The 22114-nt window shown below is 40.3% G+C and overlaps 1 protein-coding gene across 3 annotated transcripts in view; it reads left to right on the forward strand.

Annotated features, from left to right (window-relative positions):
• The first annotated feature begins 3918 nt into the window (after positions 1–3918).
• mast2 (microtubule associated serine/threonine kinase 2) overlaps positions 3919–22114 on the forward strand; it is a 153030-nt gene continuing 134834 nt past the window's right edge. Inside the window, exons 1-3 of one of the 3 annotated variants that reach the window (XM_031900176.1) lie at positions 3919–3947; positions 12095–12179; positions 12398–12961. In XM_031900176.1, the coding sequence (XP_031756036.1) occupies positions 12836–12961 (126 nt within the window). In that variant the 5' untranslated portion in view covers positions 3919–3947; positions 12095–12179; positions 12398–12835. Of the gene's footprint in view, positions 3948–12094; positions 12180–12397; positions 12962–22114 lie in introns of those variants that run through there. The other 2 variants (XM_031900177.1, NM_001128649.1) reach the window with 2 other exon arrangements.

Here is a 22114-nt window from a genome sequence, read left to right on the forward strand (position 1 = left end):
TCAGAGATACACTCAGTGTCGGACTGGGATGCCAGGGGCTCACCAGAAAACCTTAGACCGTGCGCCTGTGCACCCACTCTTCAAACTATTTTTCATCTAATTCTCACTCAACCTCTATATTTTCATAGTGTTTGTTCTTTAGGTAATATAATGTATTCTTCTTTAAATGTAATTGATTTTTTCCCATAGAGAAATAGGAACTGACCATAAATTAAGCCAAATGGTTTGAAGCAAGACGGCCCGCTGATACCTGGGCCCACCGGGATTTTTTCTGGTATCCTTGTGGGCGAGTCCGACAATGGGGCAGAATTATTAACATTCTGATTTTCATGGTTTTAGAGTGTTTTGAAAGCATGAATAAACTCATTTCCAGAAAAACCACGAATGTCTAGTGATTTATTATAAGATCCCAAGTGAAAACGCACAAACTAATTAAAATGTGGAATTAAAACTTCTTTTCCTTCAAATCTTTGTGGACTTACAAAAGACAAAAAAACCTGAAAACCTCTAAAACTACAAATTAAATAAATATTATTACAATTTATCTAGGACTACTCCCATTGACTACCTCATGACCTCGGCAGGTTTTAGATACATTTGCATTTTTTGTGGTTTTGACACATAAAAAATGGCAAAAAATTAGGGGCTTATTTATCAATGTTCAAATTTGTGAATCCAAGTTTGTTTTTCAAAATCAATTAATCTCGCATAGCGACTGCTTGCTTATTTATTAGTGGTAAACATGTGCAATTAAAAAAATTTAAATACTCAAATATTTCAAACTCGAAACAAGCTCGAATACAACTCTTAAACTCGAATTGAACATATGGCTTGAGTTTGCCTAGGACAACTCCCATTGACCTCTATAGAAACTCACTCAGAAACTTGGGGAAGGGGGTTAATCGGCTGGCAGTGGTCCTTTGGGGGGGGGGTGTGGGCTGCACACCTGGTGGGCCCCACACCCTCCGGTCCAACCCTGATGGTAGAGGTCAAAAATGTTGATATCAGTCAAGCTATCAGCAAATTTATATGTAGGGGATGAGGTGTTATTGACTGGCCAGGCTGCCCAAGGGCCCCTTGTTATTATATTACCTACTGGAAGGCAGTCTGCAGTCTACAAAGTGCACAAAACAGATGCATTGCCTTGTGACACACAATTCCTGAAATGTTCTGCTGCTCCAACAAATATGTGTACACCTCTGTCTTATGTGGTTTATCAATTCACGCACACATTATTCCTGACTACTGAGCATATCAATTCCTAGCATTATACAAGGGTGTAGTTTGAACTTTGTTTGTATAAGCTAATTGCCTGGGTGCCAGAATAAAAAAACTATACAACATCATATAAAACTGCACTCACAGAAAGGTCTCTGCTGAGACTGAAACACATTAGTTCAATAAATTATCAGTTTTATATGATGTTATATATGTTATAAGATGTATATATATATTACCAGAAGGGTGGCACACCGCTTTAATTATATACCCAGGTGCACGGTAAATATATAACACATCATACAAAAAAGACCAGCAACACTGGGATTTCTGTGCAAATCAAAAAAGTATATTTAAATGTGCATATACAGCCAACATGATGTTTCGCTCCTCCCTGGGACCTTTCTCAAGGCCTATATATTCTTTTAACAATATGTTCACAATAAACTTATGATTGATTTTAAAGGGTGTGCCGGTCGTGGAAGATTCATTGATATATATATATATATATATATAAATATAGGGACAAAAGAGCATCTATCAACTAAAGTGCATAATCTTTTTTGAGGGCGCATCCTTAGTAAATTAAACCCTTAAAATATGGTTTAAAATTGTTGCTACTCCTCCTTTTTTAAAATACGCTTTAGCATATTAGGAATGTTAAAGGAGAATTAATATAAATATGCCAAGAAATTTACTATACTGCTCAAGGGCTGTGGTGGCCATGGGCTGGTACAGAAGCACAAAACATAAGGAGTAGTATTTCTAGGTGATTCGGACTATACTGCCTGACTATCTGGGACTATCTGACTAGTCAGGGAGCTAATTAGAGCTATTATCAGCCATGGTGGAAAATATTTCTTGGTCCACCAAAAGAAAGTGGAGAGGAGCAGCAGCTCTGAGCCTTGTACTGTATTCTTCAGTTTGACCTCTGTGCCTAAGCCACATTTATACTCAGGCTTGCTATAAGCATTCTTTCTTATTACCTCTCCCCTTTATTGTGTTACAAGAAGAGAATTTAATAACATGCCTGAATATAGCAGTGCAAATATATAATAAAGCAGCATATTATATAACAATTAGGCCCAAGAAACAAATCACTGTACATAAACTCACAGTGTCTGCACAACAAGGAGAAAAATCTGCATTGTTCAGCATTTTTGGAACAGTAGAGAATTGTCTGTCTTAGCACAAGAGACAGAGACAACTCGTTTATTATATGTGTAATGGGACATCCAGCTTGCTCGTTAATTTGCTTGTGTTGTAACCAGACCAAAGTCTTGTTGACAAATGTCTGGCACCATTCCTGAGCATACAAAGAGAAAAGGGAACAGAGGGAACAACATTTGGAGAAAAAATGTTTGCATGGCAGGACCATGCCTCACATGTGCTGTGCTCTTAGCTTTTAATGATCTTTTAAAAAGAAATTTTCTCTGATAAGCTGCAGGAGTCACATTTACATTCTCAGAGTTGGAGAGAATGTACAAAATTGTGAATAATTTTATATATAATAAATAATAATGATAATTTGTTCTTGTTGCTTTATTAAGCCCCTGTCAGTCAGGGTTGTATATTTATTACACAAAAATGGCTGGAATTATGGCCCAATGGCTGTGCTTTATCTGGGGAGTGAAAATAATCTCCATGACAATAACAACAACCCCAGCACCCCCAAGCTCTGATACTGGCACATGCCTCCCAACTGTCCTGATTTTCGCGGGACAGTCCCTCTTTTAACAGCTCAACCCTCAGTCCCAGATTCTTACTGAAAAGTCCCTCATTTCCCTTTGATCTTCTGCACTGAGAGAGCCCAGACATATTAACAAGCGTTACCTGCACTTAGATACATTGGTTCTCAGATTTAATTTAATAAGTGGGCTTTTGGCAGAGAGCCCAGAAAGTTAACAAGCCACACCTGCACTTAAGCTGGCCACACACGTGGCGATTTTCGATCTTTCGTGCGACAAACAAAACGAGGTTTCGTACGATATTATCGGTGCGTGTATGGCCAACTTTAGATACAATTGTAACTGATAAGCTAAACAGGTCTTTTGGGGGAACTGAGACTTGCAGCTTAAAGGGCAATTTCACCTGTAATTTCAAAACTGTAATAACACATAAAACGACCCCAAAACCCCCAGAAATGTGTTCAAACTTTAAATAACCTGCCAAATTTAGTAAAATAGGAGTGGTATTTAGGGGGTGTGGTCAAAAATATTTCAATGTGCTACATGCATTTCTTTTTGTCACTCTTTTCATTTTTGAAATGTTGGGAGGTAGCTGAGGCAGAGGGAAGTCCCAAATAAGAATAAAATTAGCCACTAGGTATAAACCTCAAAAAAGTGAACCAAGTGGTATGTGAGAGAGCACCTGTTTTATTATTTTCTTTACCTGAGTCTATATGTCACAGGGAAATCAGGTGGAGATGCAGGCAAATGCTTATAAGTGGGGTGAGTGTATTTGTCTAGAAGAACTGTAGCATTATGTGATCTTGTAAACATGGGGGATGACTTTAAAGTGCTATTAGACTGGGTTGCACAGGAGTTGCAACGATACATCTCCCACAGACAAAAAGTATCATGCTCCTGAAAGTACTGAGACATTAGTTAATAAACAACAGTAAATAATCAGTCAAGTAGTAAAACAAATAGAACAGACAAATGCAAGGTGAAAAGATTCTAATGACAGTACACCATGGCAAGCAGAACAGCATCATTACAACCAAATGGGTATTTTTTTTCTTATCCTAAAGGTTACATGTATTTATAGCTCTTTTATGACTCCCCTCCTCACTCTTACAAGGTGGGAGTTTTGCCCTACATACCTGACACAAGAGCAAATACTGCAGACTCCATGCGGCATGTGAAATATGTCTACAAAGTAATTTAAAACCTTTGTACATGTGAGTAGTAATTGGCAAAACTGCGAAATTGGGAAACGGTGATAAGTTTTTGACATGAGTCACTTTTTTGACGCAACTGCAACATATTTGACACGACTGCAACTGTGGTGCAATGTGATGCAATTGTGGCCGATGCATTAAAATTAATGCTGTCTTTGCTGAAGGAGATTGACTTTTGCAGCACTTTAGAAAGTCATTACCAGGAAATGGTGTTTTCGATAGCAATTATGTTTACAAATAACATTTAAAGCACTAAAATTATGTAATAAGTGCTTGAAAAGTTGCTTAGAATTATGTTTTCTTTTTGTAGGCAAAATGGCTTTTTTGGTTTAACATGCCCTTTAAGTTGACTTTTAGTATGTTATACAATGTCATATTCCTTGCATTTTTCCAGTTGTCCTCATTTGTTTTTTATTTTTTATTGTTTTTGGGTTATTTGTCTATTTCTTTCTCTTTCCAGCTGTCAGATGGGGGTCAATCACAACAGCAGCCAAGAATCAATTGCCCTTTGTGGCTACCATTTTGTCATTATTGTTACTTTTTATTAATGTGCCCTTTAATTGTAAAGCTGTTATCTTTAAAAGGTTTATATTTAAGGTCAGTTGTAATATAAACATTCACATTACTCTGTTTTACATTTAAATAATGTATACTGCTGTCACTGTATTCTGCTGTAAATGTCATAGTACTTTGTTGGGTCTTTATAAATGACTGACAACATCCTTTTTAAGTAAAGGTTTCTGAATTTCAGTATGAAGAACAGTCTAGTAATTCTGTTAAGAAGGGAGTATGCCTGCATTATCCATATCCGGTGCAAAGCTGGTAAATAGAGGCAATTTGCTGTTGAAGTATTATTCTATGTAGGGTTAAGGGAAGGGGGTAATAATGTATATTGCTGCAGCAGGTCTTAGCAGACAGCTCAGGAGGGTTTTCTCCATTTTCCATTGAGAGAATAACTAAAGGGCCCTTGCTAAAATAATACAAAACCTCCTATATATCTAGTTACTAATGTATTCATGAATATTATAGGGATTGGTGTGACTTTACTTTTTCAAAGAAAGTATGTAACACTGCCTCACAAAACTAAAACAATACTTTGCAGAAGGATTCATAAGTGTGACATTTGTACGGTGTCTGGAATATGTAACAGATGCGTATGCCTCTTTTGTTATTGTTGCTAGAATATGTGAGATTACAGGCAAATGACATAACATTCCATTTACACTAGAAAATGTTCCTAATGTTTCCACTATGTAAAATGAATGGGATGTTTCCATTTATCTAATTTAAAGGGGTAGTTCACTTATAAGTAGAAATCCTGTTGCTTTTGTGTCTCTGTTTTAAAATCATGGTGGTAGGATTTAACCTGTAGGTATTCTATAAAAATGGTTATTGTAGTAGTGTATCTGGGTTTCCTTCCTGGTGTCTTTCTAATTTTTATACAAATGAGTAGAGGGCCTCCTAACGTGTAATGTGGATCCACTTCCCTATCCCTATATATGCTGAGATCTGATCAGCAACTGCACTGGCTGTGCTTTAAAACCCAGTGGGTGAACCTAGCCTATATGACATTGACTGACCAATATTTTCCTACATCTGTACTCATTTCAAAAACTTAGAGGGGCTCTGATCAAAGATTTGTCCTTCAAGGTGCAGATAGTCGAAAGGCAGGATCTTAAAGTGACTTCTTAACTTAAAATTTTTTGACAAACTATGCACAGCGCAGTGGTCCCTAACCAGTGGCTCAGAAGCAACATGTCGCTCACCAACCCCTTGGATGTTGCTCCCAGTGGCCTCAAAGAAGGCTACCAAATAGCCAATCACAGCCCTTACAAAATAGCCAGATCTTAAAGGAGAACTACACCCCCTGTCTATAAAAGCCCCCTTAACTAGACTAGCCTGCCTCGACCCCCCCCTAACCTCTCCCTTATCGCATAGCCTCTAACTTAAAAAACTTTCCCTATCGCAAACCCCAACCTAAAAGAGCAGCGCAGCAGCATACCTGGGCGACATCTTCCCTTCAAGCGAACATTCTTCAGGTCTCTCCGCCGATACAACCACTACTTGTGAATGCTCAGTTGTTGGTAGCAGGAAATCATCTTAAACTACACATGTGCAAGCAGCGTCCGGTGAGACCTGAAGAATGTTTGCTTGAAGGGAAGATGTCTCTCAGGTACGCCGCTGCGCTGCTCTGCTCTGGACAGTTTTTACTGTTAGAGAATATGCGATAACAGAGAGGTGAGGGGGGTTGAGGCAGGCCAGTTAAGGGGGCTTTTATAGCCGGGGGAGGGGATGTAGTTCTCCTTCAAGGTATATACCCAGCTTAATGTTTTAAGGCTCAGAGAAATTGTCGCCACCCCCTCCCCCCAATAATTTAAGATTTCACTGTTCTTAAAAAAAAAAATCCCCCAGCTAAATGAAAAATGTGGACATGATGTTATACATTTACCGTGCTTTTGTTTTGTACAAATTTATACATGGTAAAATACGATTCAAAGCACTTTGTATGCATATAGCATTCATTTTCAGCATAGGTGCATTTGGATGGAGCTGTTAATACCTGCTGCAGGAGAACCTACAGAAAAAACACTACTACTCTATCTGTCAATAGGGGCTCTGTTATTGTGGAGAATGCTCAGGTTTTCCACAATAGTGGAATAGTGTCTTATAATCCTTATAATAAACTTATAATCAGGTTAAATGTACCATTGGGCATAGTATTTTAGCTGGCAAAAAAAGAGTTGTGTATACAGCACCACCTGCAGGATCAGAAGGTGAAAATTTGATTGTGCCTCTTTACAGTATGCTTGATGATTAAACACCTAGTCAGCTGATTTATTAAAAAAAAAAAAAGTACAGATTTATGTGAAATAATATTGGGTTGACTATTAACCAATACCAGTTAGTATCTCCTCTGTTAAGAGAATGACATGTGTAAAATACATTTATTTCAACAATGTAAATAGTTAAAACTATGTGCAGGGCCAGGTAGCGCTAAAGCCATCTGGAAGCCTATTTAAGGCAGTGCATCAGTGTGCACTCTCTCTTTTTGGCCTGGGAAGATCAGCAGACAGCACACGAAACTGAGTAAAATCAGGTGGGCAACCCAACCCTTGCTAGGGTAGACAGAGAGGACTGGAATTGAATTAGCTTGTTTTAGAAATGAGAGCTAGGCAGGTTATTTAGCATGGACAGTTTGAGTCCCCACGAAAAGTCAGATTTTGGGGTAGGGCCCCAGTGGTGATAGTGCATAAGATAGGGACTGTAAAGGTCCCCATACACGGGCCGATAGTAGCCCGTGTATGGGCACTCCCAACGGGCCTGCCCGACCGATATATGGCCTGAAATCGTCCAGATCTCGATCAGGCAGGTTAAACTTTGCCGGACTTTGCCTATGCCCATCATTATAATTCAATCGTTTGGCCCCAGGGCCAAACGATCTAATTACCCTGGATTCTCCCGATATCGCCCACCGATAGATGGGGGATATCGGGAGAAGATCTGCTCGCTTGGCGACATTGCCAAGCGAGTGGATCTGCCAGTGTATGGGGACCTTTAGTGTTTAGGATTAGGGCAGCGGCCTTATAGTGAAGCTGTAGAGAGGCAGCTTGGATAAAGCTTGAGCACTGTGAGAGACAGGGGTCCTGGAGGCTTATATGAAAAGAAATTGTGAGAGTGTGACTGTGAATAATACTTGTGAAACTAGCCAAGTTTCCTGATTTGGTTACTCCAGTCTGCCCTATCTGCAGTGTGTTGAACTTGCAATAAAGCCAGTTCTGTTGCACCGAACTTCATGTGAACATGACTGCTGTGTTCAGTAAAGGTACACACTGGTCCCAGAACACAGAACGTAATATCTTAGTGTACCAATGTTACATATGTTTATAATGCTATAATTATACCACACATCTTAACGTTATAGGGCCCATTTACAGGAGTAGTGTACAAGGTGCAATTTTGGGTGCAAGTCACCATGATTTTTACCCAGAGTTTTCTCCACAATTCCAGCATAATTTACCAAGTAGCTACCTGCAAAGTGACATCTGCGAGGTGGCAATTTGTCTGATGCCATTGCATCAATTGTGAATTTTACAGATTTTGCATATGTTTCAGCGTGAACCTGAAACTATTGTGCTGAAAATCTTCTGTGCTTGGATATTGTCATTTCGAGTGCTGAGTTTCAAAATAACGGCTGTGCTCAATTCTTTAGGCTCATGTTTGCCATGTCAGTTGATACCTGGAGCTACCGCCACATTCTATACACTGTATGTCATTCACAAGAGGTAAAATTGAGGTACCTTGTTTGAATAGCATTTTTTTCACACAACTGGAGCCAATTTTTTTTTTTACAAATTACCACTTATAACTGTAATAATTGCATCTATAAAAGAAGGTGAGGTAAAATGGTTTGATAAGACCAAAATGAACAAGAAATGTCATTGTGATTCCCTTTAACATTAAAGTCACATGAGTGACTTTTGTTGCTTGATTGTGGCTCTTTTCATTGTTACTTGCTTTTCTGAGGACAGACAACTTCAAGTTGCCCGCCCTAGTTCAGGGGTTGTGTTGAAAGCAGCTAAAGGGTGGGCTTTTTTTTATATTGCTTGTCCAAAAAATCTGCAAACATAAACAAACTTGTTTACATATATAATTATGGAACTTTAAAAAAATCTCAGTTACCTCAGATATTATATCTTAAATCTGGTCCAATTGGTCTCAGTTTCCAGCAATTCCCAGTAGGGCATGTGTTACATGTGACTCTTTTCTCAGGTGGGTCCATGTTTTATTTTTGGAAAAAGGGTTAAACCACACTAAAAACCTAAAACAAAACTATTTTTTGGAGAAGTGTTACACAATTTTAGTTGGCGGGTGCTGATTCTGATGGTACAAAATCACAGTGCGTGGGTGAGCATTTGGGGAACAGTGATCACAACATGGTCTCCTTTGAGATAATGCTACAGAGACAGCTCTATAAGGGAGTAACTAAAACGCTCAATTTTAGACGTGCAGACTTTGCCAGTTTAAGGGCATCTCTGCAATGTGTCAACTGGGAAAGGCTTTTCATGGGGTTAGACACAGAAGGAAAATGGAACATCTTTAAAACATTGCTTTGCAAGTATACACAACAGTATATTCCCCTTGTAAGCAAGGAGAGGCATCGCAAAGCAAAACCTTTATGGCTGAATAAAAGAGTTAGGGTCGAGGTTGGTAATAAAAAACGTGCTTTTAAAGCATTCAAGTTAGCTGGGACAGCGGAAACTTTCATCAGGTACAAGGAAGCAAATAAAGCATGCAAAAAAGCTATCAGGCAAGCTAAAATAGAGATGGAAAGGGATATTGCAGCTAGGAGTAAAAAGAATCCAAAATTATTTTTTAATTATGTGAATAGTAAAAAAATTAAGCAAGAAGGGGTGGGAACTTTATTATCACGGGGGGGGTACGTTGGTTGATGAGAACGGGGAAAAAGCAGAAATTTTGAACTCTTATTTTTCATCTGTCTATACATCTGAGGAGCCAGATAATGAAGGCTTCCCTTTTAATATACCCAGTGCTAGTAATTTAGCTACTGACGCGTGGGTCACTCAGGAGGAAATTCAAAAGAGACTTGAACATGTAAAGGTAAACAAAGGTCCAGGACCGGATGGGATTCATCCCAGGGTATTAAATGAGCTGAGCGCTGTGATTGCCAAGCCTCTTCACATAATTTTTCAGGATTCGTTGAGGTTTGGCATGGTGCCGAGAGACTGGCGGATTGCTAATGTGGTGCCATTATTTAAAAAGGGATCTCGTTCTCAGCCTGAAAACTATAGGCCTGTTAGTCTGACATCAGTAGTAGGAAAGCTTCTGGAAGGGGTAATAAGGGATAGGATAGATGAATACATTGCAGTTCACAATACTATTAGTTTGTGCCAGCATGGTTTTATGCGTAACAGATCTTGCCAGACTAATTTAGTTGCCTTTTATTAGGTGGTGAGCAGGAACCTTGATGCTGGAATGGCAGTTGATGTCATCTACTTAGATTTTGCTAAAGCGTTTGATACAGTACCTCACAGAAGGTTAATGATCAAATTGAGGAATATTGGCCTAGAACATAATATTTGTAATTGGATAGAGAACTGGCTGAAGGATAGAGTACAAAGAGTGGTGATAAATGGAACATTTTCTAATTTGGCCAGTGTGGTTAGTGGAGTACCGCAGGGGTCAGTCCTTGGTCCTTTGCTTTTTAACTTGTTTATTAATGACCTGGAGGTGGGCATAGAGAGTACTGTTTCTATTTTTGCTGATGACACTAAATTGTGCAAAACTATAAGTTCCAGGCAGGATGCTGCCGCTTTGCAGAGCGATTTGACAAAATTGGAAAACTGGGCAGCAAACTGGAAAATGAGGTTCAATGTTGAAAAGTGCAAAGTTATGCACTTTGGTAGAAATAATATAAACGCAAACTATCTACTGAATGGTAGTGTGTTGGGGGCATCCTTAATGGAGAAGGATCTAGGGGTTTTTGTAGATCACAAGTTGTCCAATTCCAGGCAGTGTCATTCTGTGGCTACTACAGCAAATAAAGTGCTGTCTTGTATAAAAAAGGGCATTGACTCAAGGGATGAGAACATATTTTTGCCTCTTTATAGGTCCCTGGTAAGGCCTCACCTTGAGTATGCAGTGCAGTTTTGGGCTCCAGTCCTTAAGAAGGATATTAATGAGCTGGAGAGAGTGCAGAGACGTGCAACTAAACTGGTAAAGGGGATGGAAGATTTAAGCTATGAGGTTAGACTGTCGAGGTTGGGGTTGTTTTCTCTGGAAAAGAGGCGCTTGCGAGGGGACATGATTACTCTGTACAAGTACATTAGAGGGGATTATAGGCAGTTGGGGGATGTTCTTTTTTCCCATAAAAACAATCAGCGCACCAGAGGTCACCCCTAAAAATTAGAGGAACAGAGCTTCCATTTGAAGCAGCGTAGGTGGTTTTTCACGGTGAGGGCAGTGAGGCTGTGGAATGCCCTTCCTAGTGATGTGGTAATGGCAGACTCTGTTAATGCCTTTAAGAGGGGCCTGGATGAGTTTTTGAACAAGCAGAATATCCAAGGCTATTGTGATACTAATATCTACAGTTAGTATTACTGGTTGTATATATATAGTTTATGTATGTGAGTGTATAGATTGGTTAGTATAGGTTGTGTGCTGAGTTTACTCGGATGGGTTGAACTTGATGGACAATGGTCTTTTTTCAACCCTATGTAACTATGTAACAGTAAATGCAGTACCCCCAGCGCTATGCGAAGCTTCACTTGGGTTGACTTGGAAGGGCTGAACTTGATGGACTCTGGTCTTTTTTTCGACCCTATGTAACTATTGTGTATTACTCCAAGAATCTCTTTATTCCTAACTGCTTGAGTCCCTATACTGGTGGCATTGACACCACAAGGCACTAACCTTTAGGGGCCTCTTTGTTGGCGCTACTAACTGTCCTGATCCTACCTTGACTCCCAGAGTGAGCTATTAGAAATCTTTCCTGGCACTTACTTCTCCTACTGGAACATAGCTCTGTTTGGGGACCCAAAACTCTGCAAAATATACTTTATGTGTACAAATGAGGCTGCACACGCTCAATATGATCAATGACATTTTTTCTGTTATGAAAAATGTGACATGCTAAAAGTTTGGTTTTCATGAGCTGGACTTGGGCTAAAATATACATACAGTGGGGAAATGGCAAGTCTGGGGTAAGTAGCTGGGGTGTTTTGTCAAGACAATTAACAGGGTTACCGCTTTAAAGGACCAAGCATATTCTTGGTGGCTTGAAAATAAACCTTTGAGGTACTTTGTTGCTTATAGCACTAAAGTTATTTTTGGATATGGCTTCATAAGGGCTGGGGGCTTCTGATAGCAACCCTGTGTTTCATCTCTGTATACAAGTGCCTCCATAGCTTCTAATATGAATGTTTCATATATGTGTAATAATTTCCATCTCCATAGGCACCAGTGTCTATCTGAGCTCGACAGGCACAACATATTGCTGGTTATGTAACATTACAAGAGGACTTGGAATGCTCTGTAGCTGGTGAGTGCCTATTTTAGGGAAACTTGTATTTATAGCACATGTGCATAGATATAAGTCCTGCTGGGGAGCTTTCAGATATGTATACATGCTCTTTCGTTGAATATAAAAAATTCTAAAACAAAATTATAGTTTGATTAACATTGGTAACAAATTAAAGAAAACTAACATAGCAATCAGATCTGATACTATAAAGATACATAGACACGTCTTTTTCACAGGGAGAAGTAAAGGACACCAGAGAGCGCTGATTAACAGAGTGACATCTGGCAACAGCCAATGAGGAGCAAGTTCCCTCTCAACAACGCGTGCCGTAATCTTTTTAGGATGACTGACCGCAGTTTTTAATGACGTAGCATCACAAACTATTTCTCACCACGAAGACACGCCCATACTCGTCACTATACACGCCCACATCTGTCGCTGTGGCTGCTTGCAGCGGCGGGTTTGACAGGAGAGATCGGATGTAGTTCCGGCTGGCGGGCGGCGCACTGATCGCTGCGGCCGGAGGTTGCGAAGGGGTCGCAAACTGCATTGGTGCCTATGGGGTTGGTGCAGCGGTGAAACCGGCATGTAAGAGCTTACGCTTCTATGAAGGGTCGGGGAGACATGGTACAAGTATCATTTGAGAACCCTGGCTGATCGCCTTGATTAGAGACATGAAGCGAACTCGGGGGAACGCAGAGAAACCGCAGCCCACGTCGGGCACAGAGGAAGCCCGGGCTGCCCCTGTGTTACGTAGGAGAACAGCTGGACCAGAGGAGAGAGCGGCCAGCCGGGACCAGGTGATGCGCTGCTTAAAATATATCCGTGCGAACAATCTGTTGTCATTAATAGTCAGCTGTATTGCATTGTGCCTAATTAACTCAGTAAGCATGCAGTGCCTTGTTATCCCAGGCAAGAGCTTGGAGTCTCACTGGAATCAAGGGGGCTAATGGTTTGCTCCATGAGTATTCCTCAGCATGTGTCTGATACTAATGCGTGTTATTAATGCAGCAGTCACACCTCAGGCAGTACGTGCAGTTGACAGGAGCTCAAAAAAGCAGCTCTGGAGATGTTTGGGACTTTGGTAATATATTAGAGCCTTCTCAGTGTGCCATTACTTCAGTTTGAGAGGTATATTTGTATTCAGCCCATATGGGCTAGCTGTCACATTGCTAGGCACCACTTGTCACTTTGAGGGTAGAAAGATATCATGTTCTACTGATGTTTACAGATGCTTACCTTTTATAAAAATAAAGACTGAACACACACAGCCAACGATTTATAATTGACAGAGAATAAAAACCTCCAGCCCCATGGTAATGACTTTCAGTTAAATAAACATACATATCTGGTAGAATTCTGCACCCCTTATCAATGTTAACATATTTCACTTTCTCTATAAACAGTGTTGTACTAAATATAAACATAGCAATCTTAATGAAGGTAAAGGGAGGCTAAACTGCTTCTAACTAACATCAATGAATTTGCTTATAACAGACAGGATGGAGGTATTACATAAAGGCGCCACTGCATTTGTCCTGCTATATGTTCATGGGTTATACATGAACACAATAAGACATTGTATTTATACTACCATGTAGTATAAATACATGTGGAAGAATTATATATGGAATTAATGCTGTATTTATCATGCCATATGTTTTGGCCAAAAATGTTTGTAGCCGGTGCTTTAATGGCTGCCTGCAATGGGTCCCAGCATGGCTGCCTGCAGTGGGTACTCCCTCCCATTGTGTGCATCATGGAGCTCACTACAAACATTTTCTTAGCAAAATTGTATTGCTTCCCCCAACCGGACTGTGGTCTCTGCTAGCCAGCACCTTTGACAGGGGAAAAAGTTTCTTGTGATAGGTGCCTTTTAAAGGACATGTAAAGTCTACTTCACTGGGTGGGTGCCAAACTGGCACCCCCCCCAGTGAAATAGATCACTAAGCTTTTTCTTGGGCCGGTGCTCCTGTTAGGAGAAAACTGCACCAGCCCATGGGAAAGCTACCTAAATGCCGTGCTGGCATCTCCTTACCTGAGATCTTTATCCCCAAATGAAAAAGACATGTCATTTGAGGACAGTTTCAGACTGCCAAATAAGTCATCTAGAATGCCTGTCTCTAAAATGGTATAATTTGATATATTGGTTGAAGCAATGTTTTAACAACAGAAGCTTCAGGCTCTATTGAATATGCTTCCCAATTTAAAACTTTACTATACAGTCATTGCACACTTTACTAAAAGTGATTTAGTGTAGTTAAAGTTGCTTGTGGAGTGGTGCGCCTGCACAGCATGAATAAACCTTTTCCTTTGAGTTGGAGCAAGAAATGGGGTTGACAGGTTAGCTGAGTAGCAGAATGGTTATTAAATTAGTGCTGCAGAAAAATAACTTAACTCCGAGGCACAACATGTGCAAGAAAGGAGTGCAGCAGAATAATTAAGAGCAATATGGAGCTTAGATTGTGTAAGTGGGGAATGCTCAATAGAAGCTAAGACTGCTGCTGTGGAAAGTCAGCAACAAACCTATCTAACTGTAACAGTTCTACATAAGGCTTACAGAGCTGTAATGATGCACACGTATGGAAATTCTAAAACTGCACCAGCTCGCTCTAAACTCCTCCCTTTGAACCATGGCCCAATCTGGCTTTTACTTGAGAAGGGATTTTGTGACTAGCTCCCTAACGTCAGGGCAGTCATATGCATGCTGCCTACTTACCCATTGCCGTGTTGGTACACATATGCCCTGCTGCCATTGGGAAACATGAGAGGGGGTGGAAGTAAAATAACCGGTTACTTTTGAAAAAGTAATAATTTGTTGTATGCCATTTAAGAACATTACATTGTGAATGTGACTTCCCCTTTTGTCATTCAGTATGAGGATTTATTGTATTGAGTTGTAGGGCAGTGGCAGATGGAATGTTTGATTGCTGCAGTCTTTTCAGGAAGAACTTTAGCTGGCAAACTATACTTATCTGCTAATGGCCACTTCCCTTTTACATGAATAATCAGAGTTTTTAAATAAATATAGTAAAAGATACTTAAACTCTAAAGCTGACATATTTGGTTGAACAGTTTGTAAATATATTCCTATGTGGAAATGTATGCCATTTTGACAGATCTTCATATAATTGGTCACTCAGTGTGTAGCACTTTTGCCTTGCAGCACTGGGGCCCTGAGTTTGATCCCAGCTAGAGCACTGTATGTTCTCCCTGTGTCTGCGTGGGTTTCCTCCCACAATCCAAAAACATACAGGCAGGTTAATTGGCTTTTGATTAAATTGACCATAGTGTCTCTGAATGTGATAGAGACCTTAGATTGTAAGCTCCTCGGTGGGAGGGAGTGATTAAAATGATGTACAATTTCTGTAAAGGGCTGTGGAAATAAAATAATTGAACATGCTTGAAAATGTAATATTCCGATTCACCAGGTCAGTGAGTGAATGGTACAGAAAAAGAAGTAAAGTGTAAGCTGACTTTGCCATTTAACAATTTTCTTTTCCCAAGTTGCTTTAGTGTTTGCATCCTTAGCCTTGATGGCAACATTTGGTACTTTTCACATAGATTATTCTCATTTGGGGGTGTGCAGGAATAGGGTTTACAGCAACTGGACTGCCATACAACAGTTTAAGTTCTTGGGGGAAAAAAAAACAGTGAAGGTTTACTAGTGTTATCAGGTTATTTATTTTACTGTTTTTTGCTATTTTAAAGTGTTTGGTACTAATGGCAATTCTACATTTTCAAATAATGTATAAAGTCAGAATTCATATTTGCCTGCAGATTTTTCAGCAGATGAAAATTGCTGTGCAACAAATATCTGTATGGTTTATCTAATAGCAAAAGGATTCAGCTGTAGAGGGTTTTGGTTAGTTATCTCACTAGTGTCCACACAGTCTTATAGTGAGTGGTTAAAGCTACTGCCACACAACGCATTGTCAGACTGCGGATAAACACAGGCTGAGAATCAGCTGCTACATTTGCACTCTCGTGTCTGTGCTTGGAGCCACTGTGTTGGCGTGGGCACATTAAGTAGATTTCTGTGCCGAAATGCATACTTACCAGTTTCGGCACAGAAATCTGCTTTGTGTCTGCACTCTCAGCCTGTGTTTATCCGCAAACCGAAAATCGTGTGCCAGTAGTAGTTAAAAGGGATAAAGAGTGACTGCATCAAATTCAGATACAAATGTCAGATTGGTAGTACAGTACTCACAATCACAAACATTTAGCCAGATTTTAGTATGTTGCAGATGTATGGACTCTAAACAGTTTTGCATGGAATTTTCAGATACTAGGTAGAGAAGAAGACAGGTTGTGCCAAAACAGGATGTAAGGGGTGCCAGTCTCACTACCATGCCAGTCTCACTACCTTAAGAGATCACTCTATTCCATGGCAATAGAGAGTTGTGTATATTGAATGGCTTAGTGCAGTGCTGTCCAACTGTTGTACCGAGGGCCGGAATTTTTCCGACCTACGTGGTGGAGGGCCGATAATGGAAGCCAGTTTTGACCACTCCCCATTTTGAAACCACACCCACTTGAAACCACACCCATGTTATCACATGACCATACCCATATTAATGGTTGTAGTACAGCAAAAACCTGCCATACTCTGCCTGCCCTACCCTGCCTGTGTGCCATACTCTGCCTACCCTACCCTGCCTTTGTGTGTGCCATACTCTGCCTGCCCTACCCTGCCTTTGTGTGTGCCATACTCTGCCTTCCCTACCCTGCCTGTGTGTGCTATACTCTGCCTGCCCTACCCTGCCTGCGTTGCCATACTTTCACTGTGTGTGCCATTCTTGGCTGGTTTGTGCCATACTTGGCCTGTGTGTGCCATACTCTGCCTGCCCTACCCTGCCTGTGTGCCATACTCTGCCTTCCCTACCCTGCCTGTGTGTGCCATACTCTGCCTTCCCTACCCTGCCTGTGTGTGCCATTCTTGGCTGGTTTGTGCCAAACTTGGCCTGTGTGTGCCTTACTCTGCCTGCCCTACTCTGCCTGCCCTACTCTGCCTGTGTGTGCCATGCTCTGCCTTCCCTACCCTGCCTGTGTGTGCCATAATCTGCTTGCCCTATGCTGCCTGTGTGTATGGCACACACAGGCAGCCTACAGTGACACAATGCTGGCACTGCTCCTACAGTCTGCACAATAACTATATATTAAAAAACTTTTTAATTGCAGTACCACCTCAGTATATGTTCTTTTTGTAGTATGCAGGGATTATTTGTGGGTTTCTACTGCTCCTGAGGTGTGAACAGGGGAACAATGGGGGTGATTACAGACTGAGCCTGAGGTGTGAACACTGCAGGGGGTGAACAATGCAGAGATTAAAAGGTGTGAAAAACACAGGGGATTACATGTTTAAACAATACAGCCTGATTAAAGCCTGAATCTGAGGTGAGAACCATGCAGGGGGGCAGTTAATCACAGTACTGATACCATTTAAAGCTAACACAAAGGTAAGCCATCAAAGCAGCCAGACAGGTGGGGGGCCACACAGAGGGGGGTCGCGGGCCGCAGGCGGCCCGTGGGCCGCCAGTTGGACAGCACTGGCTTAGTGGATTTATTGATATCTTTTTGCTTAGAAGAATAAATTGGCGGGTAATTCAGGAGAGCCAAAATTGGCTATTAGTAATCTGGATTATGCTTACACAAGAATACTAAAAGCCACCAGATGATTTAGGATAATTGACCGTCCAAGAAGTTATCTTATACCTGAGTAGACAAGGCTTCCATTAGTGTGACTGACAAATAAATAATTTATTTTGCTGATCCCTTACCTTACATATAACTTTACTAATGCAGCATCTGGGATCCAAACAAGGGAATTATGGATCCCTATGGGTCACTATGGATGAATCAGAAGTTACTTCTGATCTATTAGCAAAAATAAATAAATAAATAAATCTTTGCTTTGCTGATTTTTGTGACTGTTGCCCACTTGTACCTCTCCCTAGCACCAATCTCTAAATTTGTAAATAATCTGTATATTAGTGCCTGCTGTAAGATTAGTAAAGAATCCTGTTTGGTGAATAGAGTGAATAGAAATGTAAATCTTAATGCAAGGTTTTTTACTTTAATTTCAGTATCTGCAATCCATAAGAAGATGGGGAGGTAGGACTGTTTATATGGTCTTGGTTTTAGGATAACTGCTATCAGCTCCCCCCTGCAGGGAGTCTGGTGGGAATACCAAATGGACTTGTGGTGACTTGGGATGTCTAAAGTTCTTAAAGCTGGATATTAATTTGGTTAGTTTAGAAAAGTTAATTGTATCAGCCGTATCTACATTATTATTCTTTTACAGTCATCACATTCCGATAACCTCCTAACAAGGTCAACATCTTTTTAGTTTTATGTCCATGGTCTACACATTTCTAATTCCATGAGATAGGAATGATTTAGTTTCTCCTAACAGGAGAGTGTGAAGGAAGAATTGGTTTAGAGTCTGGAACCATCAAAAAGTCATCATGCCAGTGTTCAAGGCGATGATAGAAATGCAGTTGCTGTTGTTTGCAAATTTGGAGCTATTTGCCTTCCTGTTGTGCTTCTTATATTTACCTATTTATTTTGTTTTGTATTTATCAATTTATTTGCCACTATCAATCTGTAACGTCTTTGTTTTTTTAAGCTTGTAGTAGATTGATCAAAAACTTTTCAGTTGCTGTGGTTGTCTGTATTAGTGCAGTTTACTATATATGTTAGTAAATTACCGTATATACTCGAGTATAAGCCGAGTTTTTCAACCCCCAAAATGTGCTGAAAAAAGCTACCTCGCCTTATACTCGAGTAACCCCCTCCGCTCTGTGCCCCCCTCATCAACAGGACAGGCTACCCGCTAAACCCACATGTAAACAAACAAAACGTGCTGCTTAAAACGTTGCATACCAGTAAATACGGCTCTGTGCCCCGGTCCTGCCCCCCTCTGTGCACCCCGCTCTGTGCTCCCCGCCGCTCTGTGCCCGCTGCTCTGTGGCCCCCTTCCGCTCTGTGCCAACGTCTGTGGCCCCCTTCCGCTCTGTGCTCCCCACCGCTCTGTGCCCCCCGCACTCTGCACCCCGATCCTACCCCGCTCTGCGCTGGATGTCTTTGTGCGCTCTTCTGCTCTTCAGTGCGCTGCTGTGTCACCTGAGGAGGAAGTGACATCACGAGCCCCTTCATGGCCTCTTCTAAGGTACTTCTCATTCATACTTTGCGGTATAGTTACCATAAATATTATATAATGGTTCCAAAAATAATCTAATTATAGTTAAGAATTATTGATTGAAGTTAAACGTGTGTTTAACACATCATGTGTGTTTAACTTTAATCAATCAATAATTACCTATAATTAGTACCTAATTACAGTATTTCCAATTATTTCCGCTCTGTGCCCCCCGATCTGTGTTCCGCTCTGTGCCCCCCTCCATTATATTATTAGCAATGCTGATCACTGTATATCATACCGTATTGTATTGTAATGTAATTATATTGGTATTTATTTTGATTATTGAAACTTAGCAGTAACGGCTGCATTACCCACCCTCGGCTTATACTCGAGTCAATACGTTTTTCCAGTTTTCTTAGGTAAAATTTGGTACCTCGGTTTATATTCGGATCGGCTTATACTCGAGTATATACGGTAGGCCCTGTGTCTAAATATCATGGCAGAGCGAATATAGAGTGAATATATAAGTGAATAACTGTGACATTTGTATGTACACATACAAGTGTGATTGTGTATAATTTAAAGGGGCCTGTCAACCTAAGAAATAATTCCAAATTGTTTTCTATTGTGTTTGTCAAGCAAAATAAACTTCACTTACACTATATAAATTATTTTAATCTTATTTTCTTCAGCCTTGGAATTCACAATTGCAGTAAACAGGCAGGCACCCTTTTATGGATACTGTTATTAAGGCAAGCTTTTCATCCTGCCAAAATCTTGTTTCTGTGCCAATATGAGGGGACCTGATACCCAGGCCCATGCACTGGTAACATAATTAGATGGTGAGGAGGGAGGAGGAATGCGAGGAGTGCAGTGACATCTAAGAAGTTTAAAATTGAAAGTGAAAGTAACTGTCTGCCCCACCTCTATGCCTAAGGCATAGAGGCGGGGCAGGCAATATATGATTGACAGCTGGGATTTTTAAATGCTTTTATAATGGGTATGGATGTGTTAATAAAAAAATGAGTTTGGATTTCATGTTTAATTTGAAAAGGTCCATGCCCATGCACTGGCTACACAATTATAGATGGTGAGGGGGGAGAGGGAATGAGAGGAGTGCAGTGATATCAAGGAAGTGCAGAATGGGAAGTGAAAGTAATTTCCACCCTCTTGTCTATGCCTGAGGCATAGAGGCCAGGCAGGCAAAATATGATTGACAGCTGAGTATCTGAAATACTGTTATAACAGGTATGGATATTTTATAAGGAAAAATATTTGGGTTTCATGTTTAGTTTAAAAAGGTCTTTTATTATACAGCTTTTTCAGTCCGGGGGACAGGTCCCCTTTAAGTGGCCATATCTTACCTTTATGAATATTATTTCAGGATTATGGGTGTATGACAACACGTGACTGTGAATGTCCACGGGTTTTACTATGAATGTATGTATTTAAGTGCCATACACACTTGTTTATTAACATTGTAATTGTCAGCTGTCAGAATCTCCAGTCTCCTTCTGTCGGCATAATGTCTCCATACATGTCTGCGTATGAAATCATGGTTTTAATATAATTTGTAGCGGGCAGGTTGTCTAGATTACCACACGGTCCTCTGCCAAAGAAAAATGTTGGACAGCACTTTTCTGTAGAAGAATTAAAGAAATTAGAGATTTAGCTACATGAGATTCAGCTCTGCACTCTGTGGCTCTGCCATTCCACCCACTATTTTGCCTAATCCCATTCAAAGCTGGGGGTCCCCAAACTTTTTTACCTGTGAGCCACATTCAAATGTAAAAAGAGTTGGGGAGCAACACAAGCATGAAAAATGTTCCTGGGGGCACCAATAAGGACTGTGATTGGTTATTTGGTAGTCTCTATGTGGACTCGCAGCCTACTGGACGCTCTGGTGGCAGAACACTTGGTTTTTATGCGAACAAAACTTTCTTTCAAGCCAGAAATTCTAAAATAAGCACCTGGTTTGCAACTGGGAGCAACATTAAAGGGTTTGGTGAGCAATATGCTGCTTCCAAGCCACTGGTTGGGGACCACTCATATAAGAAATGTAATTTAACTTCCTTTTCAATTTTGAAGCCCATCTCATTTTAGTCTGTTACATATATAGTAATTATTATTTTGTATTTTTGCATATTTTATTTGGGGGTAACATTTTTATGTATGCTGCCTGTTTAATTGGTCTCCAGTTTTATACTTGTGCCTTTAGTAGGCTTCTGTTGGTTGGTCACTGAGCTAGAAAGCAGTCTTGCTGTCATTGACTGGATTATTTTTTCCATTATTTAAATCATATTAGCATCTGTAAGCACTGCTAAAATAGAATTTAAAAAACAAGACATAATACATAATTGTATTGTAAGGTTGGCCTAAGTTGTAGGGCTATTAATGCTTAGTAGTACATTTTCACATATCTTATCCTTTATAGCAGATAAGATGAACTGTAAAACTGGAAGCTGATGATAATCTTATTTACATTTTTTATAAAATGAATCCGTTATGTTATGAATGTATATCATTTGTAGGTTTATTAACTACTTATAGTCTATACTGAAATGTTTTAAAGCTCATTTTAAAAGTAATTTGTGATTGGTGATTTGTATGGCCCAATTTCCATTTAAGCAAAGTGCTTTATATAGTGAAACGGTTTAGTTACCATCTTCCTCAGGCACCTTTACCTGGACCTGTGATAGAACAGCTAGCATTCTGGTAAAGAAGGCATTAGACTGCAGAGTTTTCTGCTTCCTCTGTATACAGTTGAGCTGCTGCTTCTTCATTTGCTTATAGAGAAGAGCTAGAGTAG

Source organism: Xenopus tropicalis, chromosome 4 (assembly GCF_000004195.4).
Source record: "Xenopus tropicalis strain Nigerian chromosome 4, UCB_Xtro_10.0, whole genome shotgun sequence".
NCBI classification, from domain to species: domain Eukaryota; kingdom Metazoa; phylum Chordata; class Amphibia; order Anura; family Pipidae; genus Xenopus; species Xenopus tropicalis.